Genomic DNA, 25,799 nt, shown 5'->3' on the forward strand with positions numbered 1-25,799 from the left:
AACACTAGCTCAATTCTTCTCGTCCTGATGGTCCCTGAAGATTTGAATCAAGCTGCAGCCACAACTTGTGAGCTAACCTCAAACTCTTGAATGGGCTCTAACTCGTAACTCTCTGAATTCTGCAGTTTCTCCTTTTGCCACACTTTTTTCTTCCACCCAAGTTTCCATTAACATGTTTGGATGCAGCACATGAAAACAGTCACATTCCTTAACATTGAGAATTATCCCTCTTCTGAAGAGTTACAATGACTGTCTGCTGGATACTATCAACTTACTGTCTTCCATTGGAGTGTAGGCCATAACATATAATTTAAAACAGCATTATAAAAATAACAATTTCTAAAACAAAACAAAACAAAAAACAAACATGATGGGGTTTAGATTTGTTGCAAGTCATAATAATAAAAATTAACATACATAAATGTTTGAAAATGTGTCACTCTGTGTATGACAACATATCCATTCATAAACTTTTTCCATTTTTTGAACTGAGTTAATTAAATAATGTTACAGTACATTGAGATGAATCTTCACTGTGATAATCAGTCATATGGTGTCACACGACAAGGGTAGAAGTGAAAGACAAACAGAATACAAACAGAACCTCTGCAACCATTACAACCAAAGCATCTCAATGACTTTGGAAACAGTATGACCTTAGATGTAGAGAGAAAATCATGATTACATTGTAATGACAGTCTGAGTGTAGGTCAGGAGCAGTGCTGCACACAGTACATTCACAGGTCAGGAATAATCACACAGGGTTTAGTGAGAAAATTAATAGCTCTTTGATTGCGATCTATAGGTTATCGTGTTGAAGAGTTCAAGAGGATTTTTACTTCTCTAGTTTGCCTCCTTGACCTGAAAGGTTTTTATGAAGGAGTATTTACATGATAACCTAACAAGTCTGGATCTATGGAGTGGACGTTTGTGTGTGTGGGGCAGGATGGAGGGTTGGGAGGCAGGCCTATGGAGCAGTCTTTGGAAAGAATGACTTTCATGATGCTATTTCCTGACCTGTCCATACTCTTGAGCTCCAAATGGACAATAGTTTATTTAAAGGTTAAGAAGCTGTAGCAGATTTTTCCTGTCATACACATGTATAAACTGCTCTCAAATTTGAAGCTGGCTTTCTGTGGTTACAGAAGATAAATGGCAGGGATGATGAGTATGATAACACTAATAATTCAATTGATAAATCAGGTTGGTCAGAAATCCATTATTACTCACTGCCTTTCTCATCTATAACCAGTGGCTGAATCCCACTAGCAATCGCTTCCCATCTCACAGACTGTCTGGATGACTGATCAGGGTTGTGATTGTCTCCACTCTCCCCATCACACCACTGCCACATGCGTCAGCAACAGCACATACATCTTGAGCGGTCTCTAACTCCGAGCCAGCATAGTCTAGAGCCTCGGTAAACGTTGCAATCAGCAGAAGAATTGGGCCAATTCTTCATAACCTTGTCTGCACATGGCACCTCGCCTTGAATCATAAGACTCTGCTGCTGTAGAAAGCCTTGAGTTTGCCGGCACAGAAACTGCATTGCCCAAGTAATGTTGAAAATGGGTAAATGGATATTTAATTATCTGCCTTGTCCCACAAAAATTGGGCATGGTGGATGCATCGGGGTGACCACAGACTCATGAATAACAATGTGCGCCAAAAACCACTCATGTCATTGTTGCATGTTTCAAACCATTCTATGCCGCGATAGCGGAGAACTAGTGCTCACAACAAAAAAAAAATAAAAAATTAAAAAATTAATAAGAATTGAAATCCAACATATTTGTGATATCTTAAATTTGCATATACACATAGCTGTTCAAATTAAAAGCAGTTCAACATAGCTCCCTGGATCAATATCATTTTTGGAAGAAGTTATCGATTCATGGCAAACAATTTACAATATTTCTTATCAGTGAGATCTCAGTGTTCCAGGGCATTCTGCAAAAAAAAACAACAACAAAAAATATTTTAGATTTCAGATGCTGCTTGCAGTATATCCATCTGAAAATCAGAGAAAAAGCAGTAAATAACGACATTGCTCAGAAGATCTTTGTAAAAGTAATTGAATAACACTGTGTTTGGAGAGGGCTAAACAAATAGAGAAGTGCAAAAATACTGTCTGCTCAGCTAAACAAAAACTCCAGGAAGACAATAAAAAGTTTTATTACAATTTAAAGAAATCAAAGGTACACAAACTGGCTTAGACTCAGCAAATTATTAATAAAGCTTTATAGTCCCCTGTGTGTACTCTAACAATTAGCTTAAATGTGCTTAAGAGGCTACAATCTGCCATAGAACACATTAAGTCATCTAGAGACAAATTGTGCAACATTTTGTGTATGGAAGCAAATTATTCTTGTTAGGACTAGACAGTTTTGATGACCCATAAGCAATGAAGTTAAGCTAAAGTACACCGTGAATCATGGAGAGTCAGGCCTCCTGTCATGGGGATGTCCCAAGTATTACATTATTGAGGTAATTGTTCAATTGAAATTAATTATGGATAAGTTTGAATGTATCAACATACTTTACAGGCTCATGCTAATGTGTTAAAAAAAAGAAAATGGAATTAAATAACTCTTTTCATAAAATATTGATGCCACATACACCAGGAAGTGAGCAGCATCTCAATGCCAAATTAACAAAGTTGACTTCATGGACTTCCCATTACCTACTCCGACACAAAACTTGTGGGAGGCATAAAAAGGCTTTTTTGGGGGTAAAAAACCAAGAAATTCTCATATATTTTGGAGCAGCTGTTCACACCACACAACACAGATGTGCAAAATTCTTAGAATCAATATGTATGCTTCTAAATATCAGCAAAGTGATATACAGAAAAGATAAATCTCCAAGAATTTTCCAGTTTATACATTAAATGTAGGCAGTGCTATCTATTAATAATCTGAAGTAATTTTTTCTTCTGTTTTATTTGTAGTAGAATATGCACTGTTCCCAGTGCATTTGGCTGTGAAGAAATAAAAGCTAAGAATTTTGAGTTTTCCTCTGTTTTTTAAGCGCTGCTATTTTTTCAATTGTATGAGTCAGTCACCATTCTCTCTTTTCATGTAATCAATACAACTTTCAAAGAGTTTGAAAAGTTGACTTTCTGGTTTTGATGAAATGATATTTAAATGAAGCCTGAGCTGCTGCTTCAAAAATATGACCTCCATCAAAGAGACTTCAGAAAAGCAGACATGAACTTTATAACACATTAGACTTAGAGATGAATTCCCATTCACTATTGTTAAGGGGAGATGTTCGATCTTGAGCACTGCTTTCAGTCTAGTGCCAGAGCTCTGTATGTTTTTTTTTTTCTTTCGAGCAGAAAATCTAAATCAATAGTGAAAATGTCTCACGTGATTCATTTGTTCGGCTCAATCGAAGCAGCAGCAATTTTTCCAAATAATTATGAGCAATCCAACATCTTGGAGTGCACATCTTCTCCATCCAATCACAGACTTACGAGCAAGCAGAGAAACACATCATGGAAATTGATTGTTTTTCTCCTTTCTCAAAGACTTCAGAAAAAAACAACAAAAAAAACAACAATGGGCTGATCAATCTAGTAACATAAGTATACCTCTTGTCAATGTCCCTCTCTTTACAATGGGGACTTGATGTTTTAGAAGCTATTTGTTATGACCAACTTGCCAGAAAAGACATCGATCGCCAGCTGCTTGCAAATGCGGCATCAGTCATTTGCAAAGAAAAACTGAGCTGACTGTGCTGTGCCACGTGTGGATGTGAGTCTTGCATAAAACGTGTCAACATAAATGACTTTTTAATTTACTCAAAAAGAGGACTGAAGTTATTTTAATGGTAGCTCTTATTACAAACCTTGCCTTCCTTTACCATCATTTTTCCGCTTCTTGCTTTTCGCATCAGTCCAGGCTTTGAACAGTTTGAACAGTCGCATCAAATAACCACAACTCTTGATAAAATACTTCCCCTTCTTTCAGACCTCAAAGGGAAGTCTGTTCAAACAAATTGTAGAAATTTGTTTGCTGAAGAATATTGTCTGCTTAGTAGCTTCAAACACAAGTGGCTGGGCAGTGCAGTTTTTATTCTGTCATAAGACTGAGGGATCATTGTGCATACATGATTAGTTCTGGTTTAAATATAGATATTTTTTTCTTTCTGTTTTATTATGTTTCATCAGTGCTAAACAAATATCATCCTCTATTTGAATGTGTACACTGTGTAACACATTTTAAACTTCAATTGATCATTTTAACATTTGTCTTTGCTTGCGTCGACTTTTTCGTCAAACGTTACACTACAACACTTTATAAGAGCATTCAAAGGACTCAAATAAAGGATGATTAATGGTAAACCTTTTTCACATGAAGATTAAAAACTATTTGGTTTACTCCATGTAGTCTCGATTTGTAGTTTAACTTTCCTGAAACTACGTTAGGTTCTCAGGATTCTTATCATTAGTATGACGTCTTATGAAGCACTTTTCTGTCACTGCCATTATAAAATTTAATATCAATGGCAACTTGGTGGAAAGGAGAGTGCTTTAAGATCAATACAATTTATTTGTGTGTGAACCTTATTTTAAATTATAATTGGAAATGGATCTTAAGTTCTTCCCTTTTTGTTTTGATAAAATTGGCTAAAGAAGGGGGTAAGCTAACTGACAGCGATGCACACTTCTCAAATTTTATCATAAAGTCATTTGTACTTCTGAAACTTCAGGATCTACCAGAAAACCCAATGTTGTGACTTCCAGCCTGGTAATCGAAACCATTGAGTAAGGAATGAGTCTCGTGAAGCTCACACAGCATTTAGGAGCCACTTTCAGCCAATAGACTCAATTTTGCCTTCTCTCCACATGAAATATCAGTTGTGGACCTTATAACTGCCATGGAGTCAACCATTTGGAACAACAACAGTGCAGAGGCAGAAATAGAGCAACTTAGGATAAAAGTTATTTTAACCATTTGCTAAATCTCCGTCTTTAAACCTCACATCTTAGAAAATGTCACTATTTTGCTAGAAGATAGGAAACATACACAAAGATGCTCTTAATAAATTCAGTGAATTACTTAAATTAACAATCATCTATTAATCCCAAAGGGAAAATAACTGCAACTCCAGTAGCAATCTGTATTACATCAAAGTAATGACGCTTCTCATTGAAGAGGCTGTGTTGTTTTGAAACAGCTTCAGCTGGGGGTGCTCAGGATTGTCTTTCAGATTTTCTCCAGGATGAAAGACCAGTTTTCCAGGCCTGCAGATGTCAGGAATTAACAGATTGCCCTGCAATTAATAGATGTTTACATGCTTAGGCGATCATCTTTCTTTGTGTTGGAAACTGCTGTTAACGAATCATGGGAGAAAGCGGTGGTGATTTAGCTGGGGGACATGCCAATGGTTCTAATTTGCATCTGATTTACACAACATTGCATCATTTTACGAGAAAAGCTCATATTGGCTGGGTCTGTATCAGTGTAAGATACATTATTCGTGATACGACAGTAAATTTACCATTGAATGCAGGTCTGGATAAACCTCCATACATTATGGTCCTAATATCACAGGTCCCGCATCTTCCCCAATTTCACATAAGAAAGAAAATTATAGTAAAAAAGGAATTAATTTCTAATTACTTATATTGCATGCATATACATTACAATATGTACTTCAATGTTTTTATCGGCATGAACATCACGCGAGAAAGACACAAAAATATACAAGTTATAATTTGAAACAGAATTTGAGGAATCAAGCCTGGAATTAAATTGTGGCAACCGTAGAAGGAACTTCCTCAAGAAGTACAGAATGCTCTGTCCCTTCTTTCAGGTGGCATCTTTAGTCTGGTCCAGAAGAACACAGAAGTTTTTATACTCCTCCACTACCTTTACATCTGGAGGTGATGGGAGGTAAGTACTGAATTATTGGTACCCAACAAACTCTGAGGAGAATAAAGTCACAGACTCTCTGAAATAATTGGAAAAAAGACAAAGAAATTAGATAGATAAAGATAAAAGTCTTTATTGTCATTGTCACAGGAACAATTAAATTTTAAAAAGTGCCATCAGATTAACAGATTTTTAATCTGGTGAGACCATACCATGCATAGACTGTCAAATTAATTTGATCACTGTTTAATACTTTTAATAATCTATAAAACTAAATGCAGAATCTTGCAAATCAATTAAATCAATTGACAAAGGAAAACTAAATCAGGAGACAAAATATTTGTTTTCAGAAAATGTAAGGGAATGTGTGTTGGACAAAATCTCAAATAAAATAATACATATCAATGACCACAATATTAAAGTTCTCTTGTCAATAATTAGTAAACAGATAAGGTATGAAAAACATAAACATGTAAAAGGCTTTAAGCAAATTAAACTTAGAAGCTAAGTCTCAGAGTGTACATTTCATACACTGAGACTCCAGAAATAACTCCACTACTATTGCACTAACACTGCCATACTCTATCACTATTTTTTTCTCGTAATGGTAAAGAAATCAAAACACATGATGGCCTATTCTTTCATCGACAACACTGAATGTTATGGGAATTAAAATGTATTTCCAGCAGAGACCGAACATTCAAAAACTTCCAATGCAATTCAACAATTCATATTCAGGAACTTAACAGAGTTCCTTAATTTTATGGTCAATATTTTTTCAGCGGGGTATTCCTCAAATTTGAAATCCAGTTTCCAGCTGAGGTGATTGAGAGCACAGACCAAGATCTCTCTATAGAGGGCACCCACAGACCCAGAATGTCTTGTTTGGTTGGCCTGTGTACATTTTGTATTTGAAAGAGCAGCAAGTCAATGAATCTCCATAATGCGAGAGCCAGGCCACATAACTCACGTTGATAGTCCTTACATTGTGCCAAGAGGCGATAAATCTGCTCTGTAAGACATGAATATGCAGTGGCAGTCAGCCTGGCTTGTTCTTGCTCGCGTGTCCCCTGATGAACAGTTTATTCCTTTCCTCTATTCACAACAGGAAAAATTAAGCCAATGAGCTGCAGCACTGTCTCATCAAGTGGCTTATATTAAGCTCCAAAATATGTAACATTGTTTATTCTTTCCTTAAATGTTTGCTAATTTATGCAAAAATCTTTTGTGATATATGTTGTAGTGAGGGAGTTTAATATCTATCTATCTATCTATCTATCTATCTATCTATCTATCTATCTATCTATCTATCTATCTATCTATCTATCTATCTATCTATCTATCTATCTATCTATCTATCTATCTATCTATCTATCTATCTATCTATCTATCTCCTATCTATCTATCTCTAGATCTATCGACCTATCTAGATAGATAGATAGATAGATAGATAGATAGATAGATAGATAGATAGATAGATAGATAGATAGATAGATAGATAGATAGATAGATAGATAGATAGATAGATAGATAGATAGATAGATAGATAGATAGATAGATAGATAGATAGATAGATAGATAGATATGTGTCTGCTGGTTATTTCTGATGTGTGAACTTACTTTACAATTTAGTTATTTCTTTTTCAAAGCAAATCATTTTCTTATTTGATTGATTAATGACAGGATTTGTAATATTTTCTTTAGAATGCTATACATTTAGCAAAGTTATGCTTGCAAAGTTGCAAACTGTTTCTATGACTGAAATAAAAATTATATATTATATATTCAAACCTTTAAGCTGTTCCATAGCAATATGGCTGAATAAAACTCCTTAAATTCTTTCACGCCATTTGTTTGTGGTGGGTCTTCTCCAAGATTATTTGTGGCCCCTATCTGGCCACCTCAATCAGAAGTTTCTGGACGCAGTCCTGGAAGCCAACATTTTGCAGTTTGTTTTTGATGACTCTTTGCAGTGATGAAAAAATGGACAACAGGACAACCAGAAAGACGCTGCAGGGCATCCATGCCACCACACACACCAACAGAGTGATTAATAATGCCGGGGATTCTTTGGTCTTTTTTTTTTTTTTTTGCCTGACACTCAGCTTTAAACCTATTTTCCAGAAGTATCTCTGCTGCATGGATACTTTGGGGAAAGTGTTCAACTTTTTGCTTTTGCTTGCTTTCTATGATGAACATGATCCACACAGTTTAGTTATTGGACTTTCCCACCAAAAACCTGAAGTGAAAAACAAACAACCACGTTGTTTTATTGTTGCATTCATTTCAATAAACCAAAAAAATCTACTTTGTCATACTTCTATAACTTCTCAACATAGGCTAGCAAAGCTTTAATTCCCCCGTGACATCACTGCCCATGCGCAGTAGGGATGAGTAGGTTTGTTTTGTTTTCTTCATGGAAGTGTGACTTACCTACGACTGAACTAAACATTCCTTTTGTGACAAAAAATGATGTGGGGCACCACTTTTGAAGTGCAAAGAATAACCATCCCTCTATTTGTCTCAGAAAGGTCATATAATACCATGTCTGATACAACATGACTTCACTATATTCAGGTCGTTTTTGTTTTTCTTCGCCATATATGTTACGCTATATTATATTTTCTTGTTTTAAGTAAATAAACGTTTAACCTAATTTTAACACCCAACTTTTAACAGCCAAATACAAAAAAAGGAACAGATGTCTATGTACTATTTTAATTTGAAAACACAAATCAAGTAAACATTTGCTTTTGTTTTCCGTGTTTAAGGTCAGAGAAGCCAATTAACAAAACAATAAAAAAAAATAATAATAAAAAAAACACGTTAAGGACAAGAAATAACGTATGGACTGAAACAAAAGTAGAGGACCGGGTGGTGATTCGGATCCCTCTCATCTCCAACACTTGGACATAGTTGACAGCAATGCGTAACGACGCGTGCCTCTAGTGGCACCGTGGAAGCAGGGTCGTCAGACGCACGCAGATACACGGCTGGCCACATTATATCCCAAACTTACACATAGTGAAACGTTCGTTAATTCAAAGTGATGTAGCAAGAATCTCTTTGAACAGACGGACCTTCCTCAGTGACCTCCCTATTGCAAATGATGGTGCGCAACCGGACCGGAGCGGGTTTTCTTTCCCTGCGTTCTGAGCAGTTTGCTGAAGTGAAGCGATCAGGACTGGAGTGACTAAACTACGAGAAGCATTTCTGAGTCACCGAAGTATGTTGAAATTTCTCAACAATCTCAGTGCAAGCTGACGAAGACAAAATCATTCGAGGAGAGCCAAACTTCCGCAGGCGCAGTTCTAGTCGTCCACATTGGCGCAGCGAAGCGCAGGAGTTCGGCTCGGCTTTTCTGCGTGTAGACAGACAGCACCGTGTGCAGGAGGGTATACAGAGAGACTCCTGCGGGGTAATTGTTTGCAGCCTGCAGAAGCAGGTGTTTTCGCTGATCCGCCTGCGAGGGACGGAGGGGGGCTTATCCTCATCTTTCTTTCTAAGACTGGTGAGAAGAAAAACGAAAAGAAACCCGAGGATAATGTTGCACCAAGAACAATGAGTGCAGAGTTGTCGCATTTTACCCAAATCCACACATGCTCTGTAGAATTCAGTTTTCATGAGCAATTCTGACTCATCTTTGGAATTTTTAGAGAGAAAAAAGTGGATCCAACGACTTTGCAACCATGCGAAATACTTGGCTGAATCCCCGGAGTGCGATTTGGGAATATTGGACTTCGCTGATTGCATTCCTCTTTTGGATTCAGTACTCTTGCGGGATGCCTCACGTTATACGAATTGGTAAGTTGGAAACATATTTGCTGTATCCACTCATGCGAGCACTCACTCAGGTTTGGATTGTAACCTTGGAAGTTGCTCCCAGATCATCACATTTACGTGCGAGTCACAGTTAGTTATTGTTGGAAACGTGGGACCTCTTACCAAACTCTTAAGGTCTTGTAAATATTTAGAAATAATCTCAATAAGAGTGCCGATAAGTAACATTTTAGGAGTAAATTGTGAATGCCTTCTGCACTTAGGTCCCGCGCAAGTAAACACTGTGGGCTTGTGTGACCTCTATGCACTCTGCCTTTTGTGTTCCATTTTCTACGAGCAGCGTTTTGAGTCACCGGCTATATTCACATTGCCTCCTGGAAATGTGTTTTAAGGATGCATTTCTGTATTTGAAAGATACTTAAAAACAGGAAAAAATAGCACCCTTCTAAAGTTTAAAACATTGATTCTTCATGCAAGCCCAAATAGAAGGAAGCATTTTTGAAATTTTTATTTAATTAAATACTTGCACAAAATTCAAATGCATAAAAAGTATTGGCAAACACTAAGTAAAAGTTGTCCCCATCAGTTATATCTCACCATTGAGAAAAAAAATATATATGATGAAGCCAAGTTTCATTAGCTTTCTTTCTCAGATCACTCAGTCAGGAAACAATGTGAGAATTGTTTTTCGCAGACTGGCCATGTGATAAAATATTGTGTGCGACTAAGAGACAGGGACAGAATGAAGATCAATATGTTTCTCTTATATATGTATGTGTGTGTGTGTGTGTGTGTGTGTGTGTGTGTATTTGCCACAAGGGGTATAGTGTTTTACATTTAGTGAAATGATGTAAGGACAATTACTCAAAAATGGCAGTAGCCCTCATTAAAATGACTACTACAGCCAGAGTATAGTCATTGGGTAAGAGCAACTTAAAAGGAACTGGGCTTTTTCTTCTTCCAGATGGCTTAAAATGGATTTATTGGTGCACTGTATATCTTCTATTCTCAGAGCTGGAAATTGTCTCTGTTTGGTACATCAGATCATCAACGATGTTATTGTAAATAGTCATGTCTCTGCAAGTTTCTCGAGTGTCCAATATATATGTGAGGTGCGCATTAAAGATAAATAGATGTTGGACAGTGAGTCAAGAATGTTGCTTATCTTTACTGTTAAAATATTTCTAGCATTTACATCGAGATAAATGAAAAACATGAAATGTAACTTGTTTGCAGTGATGTGCAAAACGAGACATCATCCAGCTTTTAAGGGAGGCCCAGCGCAGCTGTAATTTTTCACATCACTGTGTTCAGAATATATTGACGTCTCAGAAACTGCACAAATTCAAAAGTTTTCTCATTACCTATCTGAACTTAAATTGTTTGGGTCAAGGGTTATTTTCTTTTCCTTCTATGATCTTTTTTTCAAGTGGCAGCAGCTGAAATGAAGACCCAAAATAGATTTGACAGGCTTTGTTTTCAAAAAATGTCAAGGTGCAAAGACAAATTTACCCAGAAATGTGCTACAATCGCACCATTGCTTTTTATAGGATCTGTCATTACTTGTGTTGCAGAAGCGGTAAATGTCTCTGTGTGCCAAGGGGTGAGAGATGCATGAGAAGGTCTCTTCACCTTAATAACCAAAGAGAAGAAAATAATAATCACAATATGTATCTTTTGACGTTATCTTTTTAAAGGAAGTGGTTGTGTTAATTTTTTTTTCCTATATAAAAATAATGCAAGATTATCATATTCTCTTTAAAAACTACTCCCACATAAGCTAAATGTGTGGATATATCATGCAAAATGCATATGTAATATTGCTTACAGTAAAAGTTTGTTCTTTAAGTGCACCGATTATTTATAGCTTAGCGAAATTCTGAAGGAGATGTTAGTCGGCTACTTTTCCTGTTCTTTTTTTCAGATTTGTAGTTTGTTTGGGCACTCTTTGTCTCTCACTCACTTTGCTGAGGCCAACAGAGGGGTCTCTCATAGTCAGCACAGTGTGGCTAATGTTGCTCCTCAGCACTGGTTACCAATCCCAGCGAACCAGTGAAATTCATCGAGGTGGGCGGTAGTGTGTCTGTGCCGTGTCTGCTCTGAGTTAGGTGGCCTGCAGTTCTCCAAGTACACCATCTGGGTAATGGTGGGCATCCAAGGTGGAGTTGTTGCCATTGATTTTAGTGCTTTTACAGTGCATTGCTCCGAGTTGATGCCAGATGGTTGCTCTGTATCATTCAGCAGCTTCTATCTGTTGGAGGAAATAAAAGATCATTTCTACTGTATTTGTCCTCTCACATGCTGTGTTTCTCTTTAGTTTCCCTCTGCTTACCCTTTGCAATTCTTTTTTTTCCTCCTTCCTGACATGTTTTGCAGCCTCCTATCTCACAAAGGAGCCGTTTAAGCAGAGCATGGAGCGTTTTCTGTAAGAAGGACGAAAAGTGATCACGGAAGCAGGGGAGATATTTTTCCCTTCACAAATAATATTTTTAGATAATTTTCATGCTTGGAGAGATAAAAGGACACTAATAATGGAGTTGTTTTGTCTTTGTCCATAACCACATTCTATAATCTGTTGAGAAATGTCATGCACTCATTATTTCTAGCCTCCATATTAATTCAGATACATACTTATGTAAAAATAACATTATTATAAGTTTAAGTTAAAAATTATTTATTGAACAATTCTTTTTTCTTGGGAAATATTTGTCTTTCAAGCCTTTAGACATTTTAATTACAAGTCAAGTAATCCACACAGACATTTAAGCATTTATTACAAATCCATAAATCATTTGTAATAAAATGTGAATGATATGGAACAGCTACTGACATTTATCAACAGAAGAGCTTTTTATTTGTCATAAAAAATTCCAGATGTTTTCCTTATTGCTTCGATATAACAGAAGGTAAGTGGAGGGTAATGCAATTTTGTTTTCTCCCCCTAATTGTTCTTGTGCACTCTTATCTTATTATTGTAGTATTTCTCTGGCTTGTTTGTAATTTTTTGCTAAGGAGATTTAAATTAGCGTCAACATGCTTTTTCTTCAATGGTGGAGTTTTGTATAAAAGATGTGCCAGAGGAGTGAAGTAAATTACTTAATTGAAAAATTGGACCTGTTAAGTTAAATTGTCTTTGGAGTGGTCCTAAACACATGAACAGTAATTTTATATTCTTTTGGCTCCTGAGGCCAAAGGAATAATGACCTCGGCACTATTAGTGCTAACTGGAACACTCGGAAGTTTTGAGAGCCGTCTGTAACCATTCCCAATAGTATTTTTTGCAGCAATACAAGTGCTTTCCTTTTCACAAACCATTGGTTGATTGTTGTTTGATACCTTGGTAAAAAGAATCTTTTCTATTGGCTGCGATATATAAGGAATTCATTTGCATTGGTAAGGACAGAATGTGAAGGGCCAATTAGTTTTCAATACTGATAGACTTCAGCTATTTTGTTGGCTTCTTTCTCTTCTTGCGTTTTATTTTCTATATGTATTCAGAACTTTATTATGTATAACTTGATTTGTTTTGTTGTTTCGCCTTTTTGCACATGTGGATTACTTTGATTGTTGCTGAAATATAGTGATACGTTCATTAAAAATGTGTTTATAGACAGAAATGCTGACATATTCCTCATTTATTTTTCCCAATGTGTCTATCAATAGAATATGCAAAGATAATCACATATTATGTGCAGTTTCTTTATCAGTACAGTGATGAGACTAATTTATCATTTGTTGTCATTTTTCTGTATATGAGGCTAGTAACTGCATGACAGGGATTTATTGAATAATAAATTACTTTATCTATTTTATACTTAAGTCACTTAATCAGTGCCACATAACCAATCTCCCTCATGATTTTACGTTTATTTCATTATCCCCACTCTTCGCTACTCCCCTACAACTCCTGCATGCATACATTTTTCATTTAGTTTTTCCAAAAATGCTTTGAGAAGGCAACATTCCCAGCTTTTATTATTGTCTTTGAAACAGCCTCAAAGTTTCAATGCGAGCTGACAAATGTGCAAGCACTTGAAGCCGCATTGTGCAGCATGAGCTGCTCGCAAGCTTCAGCAGGATAAATCGGGTTTGTGGTCACCTCTTTTAGTTGAAATCTTCAGACACACGGAGGCACTTCAGTGGCTTGTTGTTATCCCCTCACAAGCAGCAGGAGAAGGCTGTGAGAAGTTTTCATGTGTTTCACTCGTCTGCAGGGAGCTGCAAGCGGCACACTCTCCACTCACATCCTCCCGAGATCCTCATCGACGGGGTCTGTGCAAATGTTTCATCTGAAATGATTTAGACACATTTCAGCAGCATGCAACAAGCTGTAATGGTACTTTAGAATCCTACATCTCAACAAAGCCGGATTCAAAACAGAGGTGCTTGTATAGAGAATTACCCAAAGGAGAGTGTTGTAGCTGGGTCAGAAGAGTGGGGAAGAGGATGCGTTTGGTGATGAAAAAGAACAATGAGGATGTCGCATCAAAAGTTTTATCAAATTAAGATGGCCATCAGTTGCTTAGTGGAAATGAATATTTCATTTTCATCAAAATTTAATCTCTCCCTTGACAGAGATATAAAGTGAGCAAGGAGAAGGCTGCAGGCGGACGCAGAGGGTCGGGGAGTTGTTGTGGTGAATATGAACAAAGGCTTGTAGAGGTCACAGAAGAATTGGATACACAGAGAGGCTTCTTTGATGTGTAATTCCATTATCTGTAAGTGAAAGCAAAGATTGAAATGGGAGGAACAGTGTGGTTGTTTTACCTGCTTTCACGTGCGCCTCCTTCATCCACATGTATCAGCCCAGATGGGATAAACAAAGTGCAGAAGAAATAGCACAGGGCCCATTTTCTGTCTCCTTCACTATCAGGCATCTGTATCTCAGCTCTCTCTCACACACACATGCTTTATAAAAGCTGTACTTGATTCTCAGTATTTTCTAAAACATGTCCGGTCTCACTGGGCCTCTTGTACACAATCCAATTCCTTTCTCCCTGTCAGCGGACTCGTGGCTCATCGTTAGCTTCAATCTTGCTGATGAGAAACTGCAGATGTTCTTTTTGTTGAGCGAACAACTCATCTGTGAATGTGCAGTCCCCTTTACTCATCTGTGATTCTGTTAAAACCCACTAGAGAATGTTACGCTTTGCACAAGACATGACATTAACTGTCAGGAAGGACATGTAAGAAACATATAGTTTTACTCCAAGTCAAAAAAATTAAAGCACGTGTGCTTGATAAGGTGAAATGGATGCGTAGTCATAAATACTTTAATCTACACGTAATGGGAGGTGTTAACAAGCCTGAACTCCATCAGGGAAGTACCTACCTTCAAATTCAGTCACACATGGTAATGATCATCCAATAATCCAAACCACCAGGGGCTAATAGAGCGGATCTACCAGACAGTATGATAATCCTGTGACATACCAGGTTCCTATCTACCCCCAGCTAGCTTATCTTTGCCGATGCTCACACACCAGATGGTGTTTTCATATCGTACTACAGAGTGGGTGCTCACCAGTGAAAGGTCCTCTGCAAACATATGTTTCTGCCTATTGAAATAAATAAGGCTGTGATTTCCTGATGACTGTGATTTTCTTTTTTGTGGCATTAGAAAAACATAAATTATCATTAGCATGGGCTGGTGTAAGATGTTCAGAATATGATAGGTTGGAGTAAAAGTACCACAGTTTTACAAAATGTACAACATGTTTGTATTAATGTAAAACAGATACTCGACAATTATTCTTTCTGATATTTAAATAACATAATTGATTAATTATCCTGATTTTTAAAATATTAGGCAAGTTCATTTATAGAGTAAAATAACTCAACTCTCACCAGGAGATATTTGCTGGTCATCTTCTGGGGCTATCTGCAGGTAGACAACCTGCTGCCGTTTGCTTTGTTCACATTTTACCAACTTTAATAGATTTCCAACTCTAGACCCGAAACAATGACAAAAAGAGCTTTGGGAAAGGAAAGAACTTCCAAATAGCTGAATTTATCTTTCTTGTATGCAAGAAAATAGTTTAATAGCCATCTGTCAGCCAGCTAACCAGCCATGTCCAATAGCAAGTGGGGGAGTGGCAGGTCTGAATTTCTTTAAACTCCATGAAGCTTAAAAAAACCTTTTGTGACTCTGGCACCAACTCTGGCATTTCAGTACAATACTTTAAACTCTAAAAATTGTGCTATTGGAACATTTTAGCCGTTTAAAAATGATCTTTTTAAACCTTGGTTGTTACATTTCACCTGGGCCATGCCTTCATGATATATTGATTATTTCTGTTGTGAGGAAAACTATAGTTAATTGTTTTTGTTTGAAACAGAAAAGCAGCTATAATACATTAATATTCATAATAAAAAAAACATAAATTTTACATGTAAATCATAGTGTGCCTTTCGTTTACCCTGCATGTTTCATAATGGAAGATGAGACTAGAACTTTGAATGAAAATACCAGTTTCATAGTATTGTGGTAACTATTATTTTGATTATGTAGAAACGGAGAGAACAGTGGTAAGTGTTCTTAGTCATTGTTTAGAATCAGCCACCTATTACACGTACTCAAAATCCTGATTTACAAATCACTTCTGGATTTTGCACAGGCTAAAGATAAAAAAAAAAGAACAGTCAGTCAATTTTGATTATGTACACAGTGATGGAAAACAAGCAAAATGCACAACACACAACTGCAGAATGTCGGAGGAGTAATTCTCTGCATAGATGGAAGGGAAGCTTGCTTGTAGCACAGAGAGTGATCCCTTTCTGCCCTTCTGCTCGAATAACGCTGGGAGTCCGACAAACTGATACTAGCTGGTTAATGGATCATCTTGCCTAGTGACCTTGCAGTCAGCTACTGTGCAAAATGGTGCTCTTACCTTCCTGAAGGAGTGGTACCTTAAGACTTAAGTGATGGGCAGCACTTCTGAAAGTTTAACACAATAACAGAATTTTTAAAATTTTTAATATTTTTTTTCCATTAATTGTTTTTTGTTTTTCTTGTGTGTGAACAAGAAATAAAATGTGTAGGAGTGATCACCAGAGGCGGGAAAGTGGAGCAGCTCCTCTAATCAAAAAGAGAAATCTCTGGTTACTGTAGAAGTTTGTATGTCATACAATTAAAATACTTTGAAATGTAAGAACGCTATTATGTAAAATTTAGTTCTGAAAGCAAATTGTTTTTTAGCTTTAAGGTATTGCTGCCCCGACCCAACCGGTTGCTTTTAACTGCAGTATCTCTGCTGTTCTTAAGCCCAGCTCAGCTGTTGTGAAATGAATTCATTTGGGAAAAACACAGACAAGGTCTTTAAGCTAAAAGTGCAATGGCTCTCACTTTTATAAATCTAACTTTATTATTCTTAAGGTTGGAAAGCTGATTTAAACCATTGTAAACACCTTGTTTTGTTACAATTTTATTTGAAATTTATTTATTATTTGAATTATATTCAAATAATAAAAAAAATATGACCATGATAACGTAGGACTATGGTTTAAGGTTATTGTAATGTTGGAATCTCCTGTCAGCCCATGTTGTAAGAAGAAAGGGACTGATTTATATTTAAAGGAATTACAAGTCATGACTTGACACTAATTTGTTTTATGTGTACAAATGTAAAGCTAAACCTGTAACTGAATTCTGCTGCAAAACATTTCTTGTAGTTATTGATAAAGAACAACAATAATACCAAAAGACAATTACTTTTTATAGTCTCAAAACAGGCTTTGTGATTGTGGTTGTTGAGGCAAATGTTTAATAAAGACATATTGCACTATTTCCACTTTTTCTTTGCATATTCATAAGTTACCGATTTTTTTGAATAGAACTTAAGTTTAATTTGGGATGCAGGTGAAGATTGGTGTTAAAGGGAATAATATTAATGTGTATTCATTTTAAGGAATAACTAAATACATATTGGTTAATTTGATTAATAATTGGAATTTGAAAAGCAACAATACAATCATTGCATAGTCAGTTCTGAAGCTAAAAGTTCAAAGACAAATCCAGTGATTGATATAATTTTGCCCAAGCAAATGCTCTTCAATGAGTCTTACAACCAGTTAATTTAACAAAATGTTATTTTCTCACATTTAGTTCACACAGTGGAGCCAGCAGGTAGGAAACTGCAATTGCTTCTGCAACTAAACAGAAGAGGAAAAAACAAAAATAACCAACAAAAACAGACAAGGCCACTGGCTACAACACTTCAGTCTAGTGCTTGCTGGAAGGCCTTTGAAGTGTCTTCCCATAAGTGCTGCAGCTGTCCTTATTTGGATTTAAATTTGTCTGAGCAGAGAAAACAAAGGGAAAAGAAGAGCAAAAGCTTCAGGATTTTTTTTTTTACACCTGTAGTTTGTTTATGTTGGTCCCAATTACTTGGTTGGTTTGTAACTATTTCCAGTGGTTGGCTTCCTTTTCACACAGTAGTTATTGACAATGTATAACAAGGCAAACTCGTGTTTGCCTTAAGTTGTCACTGGAGTCAATGCAAGAACATTCAGCCTATTTAATGGTCAGACGTTTCAGGGGAAGGAGTACCAAATGTGTACCTTCCCCGGAGTACACAGAGTCAGAACAGACTCTATGCAGTCTGTTCTGACTCCATCGGAAACACAAAGAATTGCATCGTATCATTAGTGTATTTCTCAGTTCTATTTCAGGCAATATTATTATTTTAAATTGACTTTATGATTTTGACAAGACAGCTTCAAGTTGCACAGGACCTTGTTAGTTTGCTTGCAGTGTACACTTGATAGGTAGTGTGTCTTTGTAACTGTACAAAAAGCACCTTCACCAAATGGTTCCAGTACAGTTATGGTCAGGAATTGCTGTGTTCCCATCTACAACAATGAACTGCATCAAGGGTGGGGAACGAAACGGAGAGAAAGCAACAGACCTCCATTCTGGTGAATGTGGGAGACATCGTGGCATGGGTAAAATGGAGATTGTGTTTTTGTTGCCACAAGGCAATCAGTTCATTTAAAACCTCATGACATTTTTGGCATAAAGCTTTCCTGTGTTGTATGCTTAAGGAAGTTTTTAACCTTAAAGACATATTAATTTACAATTTGATTGATATGATGCATTAATTGGCTTGAAGCTCCCTGTGGGCCTTTAAGGTATCTAAAGTCATGATAGAAGGCTTTTGGGGTGGGGTTCTGACAATGTTTTGAAATTCATGTCATGTCAATTATGGCCATTTCCTTGTGAACATTACTGTAGCAAGGCAATGAATCAAATTTCATGCTCTAGCCATTTGTCTTTATTATGTGCCCTTGTCCTTTCCATTTGACTCCCACTGCAGTTCTCCTTGGGGCTCCATTGGAGATCTCAAATCATTTCAAAACAGTTTGGGAAGAAAAAAAGAAAAACTTGATGAAAGGGCATTGTGCTTAAAGGGTCATGCTTGCAATGTAACATAGATAATTAGAATTAGTTTTTTTCAAGATAATCTGGTATTTTTTTTACATTTCAGCACAAAGAGTAATTTGTTTACCTTTATCCCTCACACTCTTACACTGTGTTTGTTGGCAAATGTTGCAGACACTATAGGCACACAAATAATGCAGCAAAACAGGCAGAGAGAAAAAAAAACAGCAGCGGGTACAAGGAGGATGCTGGAGGACTTTTATTTAGCTGGTTAATTAGCTCGAACCTTTTGATCCCAATTTTAAAACTAGCCACATTGCATTTGCTGCCTTTCTTTTGTATGTTGTTCCATGCTTGATAAAAACCAGCTTTATTTGGCTGCCTTTCAAACACTGAAGCATTCACTGAAGCAATATGAGCTTTGCTTTGCCTCCTTGCGTTAAGCGTCCAGCTTATCTCATCCCAGACGCTCTGTGTAAACTTGGTCACCTTAGACACCTTGCTTGCATACAGTCAAACACCTGCATTGCAACAGCCGTCCCTTTTCTTCTCGCTGCTTTAAAGCAATCAGAATTTGACAGTGGAAGTATCAGCCGCAGTGCACAGGTTTAAAATCCTATTTAACTTGGGCTAAGGACAATGAGTGGAGGGTGACACCATTTCATTCTGCCCTTTTAATCAAGCTCTCATTGTTATAGGTGCACCGCAAATGTCAGGTCTTGGTTGTGCGATTCCCTCCAATTGCTGTTCCATGACTGTAGGGAGATTTGTGTGCGGCAGCGTTCATTGAAGGTGGGGGAGAGGCGGGGATGAAGTGTGTGCATAACACGGGGATGTATAAGGGGAACTGGCATAGGATCCCTGGAGCGTATGGGTAGAGCAGGAGTTACTAATCAACTGTGAGAGAGGAGACTGGAGAAGACTCACCCTCTATTTCCCCTATGTGAGAAAGAGAATGAACAGATAAGACAAACCTCCTCGGGCCAAAAACACTAGAAATGAATGGCTATCACCTAAAATATGAGGGGGGAGAAGAGTGGAACGTTTCTTTCTTCCATGTTTTGCCTCGCACAGATCTTTTTTCTTTGTCTTATTCCTGCTGGCAGTAAAAAAATGCCACAACTACCGAAGGGAATGCAATAGACTCGAGGGTTACCTCTCAGGGCCTCTGCTCACCCCTTCACTGATGGATAGCCTGGAGGTTAGAAGCCAATGTCAATTTAGTTAGCACAGCCAATACCCAGAAGATTCCACTCAGCACCCACGGTCTGTAGAGAGGCAAGACAATCTTTGAGGGTCTGTCCCCGTCTTGGGGAGTGTTTCTTCATCTGACAATCCTCTGTCCAGGTTGCCTCTGGAGAGCAGTGTGGTTAACCACAAAATGTTCCCCTGTGACTCATGTGAAGACAGGCTGACGGCATGTAGCCACTTTCAGACATATGAAACAAACAGGAGATTATTGTTGACAGGGAAGGGAAGCAGAGAATGTGGGCGGTTTGAGGCTGGCAGCACATTGTAGTAAGGCTGTTAGTGACGCTTGTATGAATTAGGACCTTTAATGTGGAGCCAGAAATGCTGCTAACTGTCCTGTAGGTTTAAATACTATTTTAGATCTGCTTTTCTGGAAGTACAGATGGCTGTCATAGGAACCAATTTGTGGAAAACTAGATTGATTAGGGGAGATTGTAGCTTGTAATTAAGCAGCAGGCTCTTTTTGGTCAAATCAATTCTTCCTCACAGAGAGTTAATGAAGAGTCAGCCTTCTGATTGTTTCTAAATTGTAGTTTTCAGTCTCAAAGGTTCTCAGCAAAATGTATTATAAAATGTATTATGAAATGCATTATATATATATATATATATATATATATATATATATATATATATATATATATATATATATATATATATATATATATATATATATAATATATATATATATATATATATATATATATATATATATATATATTTTTCTTCCGACTACCATTTCAATACTGGATATTTGTGTTGTTTTAATAGCTGAGAAAAATGTGCATTTGGTAAATAATCAATAATATAGACATGTCACATATTTTTTGTAATGTCAAAAAAATTAAGTTGAAACATATCACATAGATGTATCGATGTATCAATCCTAGAAACTTTAATTCAAATGCTATACAAATAACATAGAAACTCTTCATACTTATGAAGATTCACACACCTCAGAATGCTTTGACATTTCTGTAGGTGTCCAACTAATAGTTCAACATTGACCCTAAGACTACATGCATGAAGTTGAACCCTAAATGATTAGATGATTAAGTTTGGGAACAGAAAAAGAAAACAACCATTTGCAATTAATCATCACAATTACACACAAATGAACATTCAATGGGCAACATCTTATAGAATATGCTATATTTAAAAAAAAAACCAAATAAATAAAGAATCACATCCTTATATACTAACTATTTATTTGACCAAATGTATTACATACCTAGTGACAAAAAAAAATTGACAAGAAAATATTAACGCAGCCCAGGGTGAGACCCAATGCAGACAACCTGATAGTCTCAGCAGTGACAGTAGCAGAAGTTGAACATTTTAAAATTTTGGATGTAACTTTTCATGCCTGCGATCGCAAGTCTATGTGTACACACTCAAAAGTTGAGGATGTTGCCAGTCGCGTGGCGATTCTATCCCCATCATAATGACTAGAAAGGAAGAGTTATTACCTCTCGTGTGTTGAGTCCTTACATTGTGCTTCCAATTCAGCTACCTTTTTTTTGTTGTTGTTGCTCTTGAGGGAATGTTAAATCTTTGCTCCGTGAAGTGCATCCACTCACATTTTTTTTTGCGTAATTCCCTCATTTGTTCTGTTAATACATCTTTTCCTTCTCAGCAAATCAATAATCTTTAGTTGAAAACTTGACTTTAGTCTACTATGCAACAAAGATGTGTGCTATTAAGGTGATAACTTGAAGAGCCAGTCAAGAGTTTATATTTAAAAACACAACTGCAAAAAGTAGTTGCTTTTTGCATCCCATGTCGATCTGCATTTGGACCATTTCACTTTCCTGTTCCAGCCCTTGGATATCTCCCCCAAGATTTTTTTTCTTAAAACTATCAATTGGCTCAGCTCAAAGATGAGGAGCAACGCTCTCTTCTGGATGGCGGCCAAACTACATCACTGAAAGAACGTCCGTCTGTTGGTAGTTAATTGAAAGGAATGAATTTTAATCTAATAAACCATTAGTTGATTATTTGTTTATTTGCCTCAGATCAGTTTTGGACTCTCTTTTTTTACTTTGAAGTTTTTCATAAAAAAAAAAAAAATAATAATTTTTATATCATGTATTTTTTAAGTGGAGGCTTAAAATTACAAGTATGTTTTTTTTCTTTTCTTTTTTTTACCAAGACAAAACAATATACCACAAAATATGTGCAAGCCAAAACAATATGCAATCACCAAGAATGATCACTTTGATGAAAAGGATCCATTGAAATAATGCTGCAATAATCACATGCATATTTAACGATGCATCTGCAACATATTAGGCTGATTATTTTCAAGCAAATGTTGAATGAGCCCCCTGAATGCCAAGTTAGTGAGAAATGTCACAAGACATGAAAATTAGATTCATATGCAGACATGTTAAGTGGGTTCTATTTATAGTGACATTTAATATGTGACTGCATAAACTGTATGCGTGTGATTGTGTGAATTTGCGACTCAATCTTTTATGTAGAATTCTTGAAAATGTATTGATGTAAGTAGAAAGAATAATAAGATTAGGTATTCTTTGTTGATTTAAAACATAAAGAAGGTTTTAACTAATATTCAGAATTGCTGTGCATTGCTAAAATGTGGTTGTGACTATTATTTGTTCATAATGAATGTTGTCTGTTAAAAATATAATTGGATAAATGCATAAAAAGCATAACTGGACTTCATCAAATTCCTTTTTGTTTTGTAAAATTTTAGTTTTAGTGAGATTTCAATGATCTTATCAAATAAATATTTCTGAAGATATCAATGATCCATCCATCCATTGTTCTTTCCTTCTCGTTCCAACTCAGGGTTGAATCAAAGAGCCGAATGCAGGCTACACCTCATACATAAATATGTATTAGAGTATAATCTCAAAGCTCGTATCTAACATGAAATATCTGATTTATATATACTGGAACAGTGCATAAACTTTATATTGTGTATGTCGAAGGCAATAGGCCTAATTATTAGTCAGAAAATTTCAGATTCTCAAATGTCAGATGTGTCAACTGACATAAAAAAAACATATTAAGAAAACATTAATTAAGTAATGCCTTTTAATTGTGCATGTCTTCAGTTTTGAGGTTTAGATAACTGTTAAACTATATTAAAGTTTTACGATGAAAATTTTTATTCTATTGTGTAAAGAGTTCAAAGATTTGTTTTTTCCTTTTTCTCTTTTAATGTTGCACAACTGAGGGAAGCGATAAGATGGCAAGAGAATGGTATGAGGGTGTTGGTGTTTTTCTGAGTGGGGCCTATTAGTCGATAAAGGGTCTCTTAAGTGACTGTCAAACTGGACTGGGAGAGTATTACCCCCAATTATGTGCTTTGGGACATTGGAGAATATGTGCACCTGCAGACATTTTTGCTACACTTTTGAAAAGGAGTTATTTGTTTCCACCTTTCTTGTCTCCATTCTCTATTCCCCATCCTTATTGTTTTGGCCCCATTCACATGTCTTCTTCTTTTCTTTTCAGACAGAAAATGTGACTCATTCTAACATATGCTCATTGTGTTAATCCCCTGCCCGAGCAAAAATGAGAACTCCTCTCTCACCTGTCTTGACCCACACACCTTCTATCTCCTTAACACACTTTATTACACGCCGCGCATTTCAATTTGCAAGCCCAATCACCTGGATCTTATGAGCTGCTTGTTGAAAAGCAATTGAGTCTCATTCAATCTGTTCCCCTTGTGTTCTCACTGGATTTATGATTATTTAAAGAAATTAAAGGGCCCACATTTACAGAACCAACATTTTTTTCTTGTTCTTTACTTTCTGTGTTTTTTGAGCACTTCCTTTGATTGCACCCACCAGCCAAGTTTTCTTCCACCAGTGTTTCCCTGGTCTTCTGTAGACCTTGATTTCAGAGTCGAAGGTTGGGTGGGGGTTGTGGGAATAATAGCACATGGAAATGGCCTGGTGATTGCCTTCCTCCTGGGGTAGTGATAGAGGGTTTGAGCGATCGCACACCTCCGGCCCCTCCCTCCTTGGTGGCTGATTAGCTTTGAAGCCCGGAGCTCTGGCACAGTGGCTCATCAGACCCCGTTCAGACTGTCAGGAACCCACTTGATTGCGCAATAATTGTCTCCTGTCCAGCTTTGGTGTACAGCATACTGCCATTTCATTTTCATGCTACATGATGCTCAACCTTCCCTGTAGGGTTTTGCAGTTTTCCATACAAGTCTTTTCATTCTGGAGATTTGACTTATCAGCTTAAAGGCACAGAAGTATGGCTTTTTGAGACATCAATGTGGCATAACAATCAATATGTGTAATAAATTAATTAAATCATTTGGTAATATTTTATAATCATTCATACAGATTTTTTTAAACATATGCACGGTTCAATGGAATCCGGTGCTGCAGGAAATTGGACACTGTTTTTTGACAGGAAGTTGTTCTTTAATCATGTGTTCAACCTACCAACACCAGCAGCTGAAATGGGCCTGGTGCAATATTTATATTTTTTAGGAAGGCAATTGGAAAAGAATTGCCATTATGGCATTTATAATTTTTGAAGTGGAAGACAAGATTGAATGTTAAGCCGGCCTAGAACTCGGAGACCTCCAGCCCCTGCTATTGATTCATATAGCACAAGTAAGGGAACTGCCTGAGGTAAGGAACTCATCATAGACTGCATCAATTATTTTTATGTCCCCTCATTAGCCTCAGGGGACATTTGAGGTTCTTTAAGTTGAGTCTAATCTTACTGTGATCAAGCTGTAATTCTCCAGCTCATATCAATTTGTTAGTCTTTGGAGACTCCAGCTGATAGTTTTGAGGTAAGACTCAAATTCATCTATGAATAAAAACAAAAACACAATACATTAATGGAAAGGCAGATTGAGGTGGTGGTGTGAAGTCACCAGAGAGAGTGTTACAACTATTTTTGGGATCATACTTTTCAGACTTCTTGGGAACTCCTCAGGAAGAAGCTGGAGAGTGGATCTTGGAGGAAGCATATCACTCCTGGATCTGATTCCCCATCTCTCCCTCTGGGACGCCATCTAAAATGGAATACTATGTCTGGATAGATAAAAAATACAGGAATCTGCACAAAAGTTATGGTTAGTGTGGAATCTTGACACTTTGGCAAAATAAAGGGTTAAAATTTCCACATATATCTTTGATTGAATTATTCACAAAATATTTTTTCTTCAGAAAACATTTTAATACTACCTTATCAAACATACATTTTAAATTATTATGCAGAATACATATTTCCATTGTAATCATTGGAAAGAATAAATAGAAAAATACAAATAAGGAAACTATGTAGGTAGCACTCGTCCATATGTGGTTTCATGGAGATGAAATTAATCATATCGCATTTAGAAGTATAAAAAAATAACTGTGCTCAAAACTTCTATGTTTGTGTAACGTGGAGTTAAATTTTCCCATTGCCTCTGGAAAAAGCTTTTCATTTTGTTAAACTTGTGGCTACAAACACTTTTGCCTGACTGCTGAGGCAGAAATAGTAAGTTGCCGGGGTGGTGT

General features: G+C 36.7%; 1 protein-coding gene across 1 annotated transcript in view; it reads left to right on the forward strand.

Annotated features, from left to right (window-relative positions):
• The first annotated feature begins 8,864 nt into the window (after window positions 1-8,864).
• Window positions 8,865-25,799, forward strand: part of grik3 (glutamate ionotropic receptor kainate type subunit 3) — a 119,111-nt gene continuing 102,176 nt past the window's right edge. The window contains exon 1 of the mRNA XM_055047153.1: window positions 8,865-9,686. Coding sequence (XP_054903128.1) covers window positions 9,572-9,686 — 115 coding nt within the window. The 5' untranslated portion in view covers window positions 8,865-9,571. The remainder of the gene's footprint in view (window positions 9,687-25,799) is intronic.

The sequence above is a fragment of the Poeciliopsis prolifica genome, unplaced genomic scaffold, assembly GCF_027474105.1.
Source record: "Poeciliopsis prolifica strain line A6 unplaced genomic scaffold, Auburn_PproV2 SCAFFOLD025, whole genome shotgun sequence".
Lineage (NCBI taxonomy): Eukaryota > Metazoa > Chordata > Actinopteri > Cyprinodontiformes > Poeciliidae > Poeciliopsis > Poeciliopsis prolifica.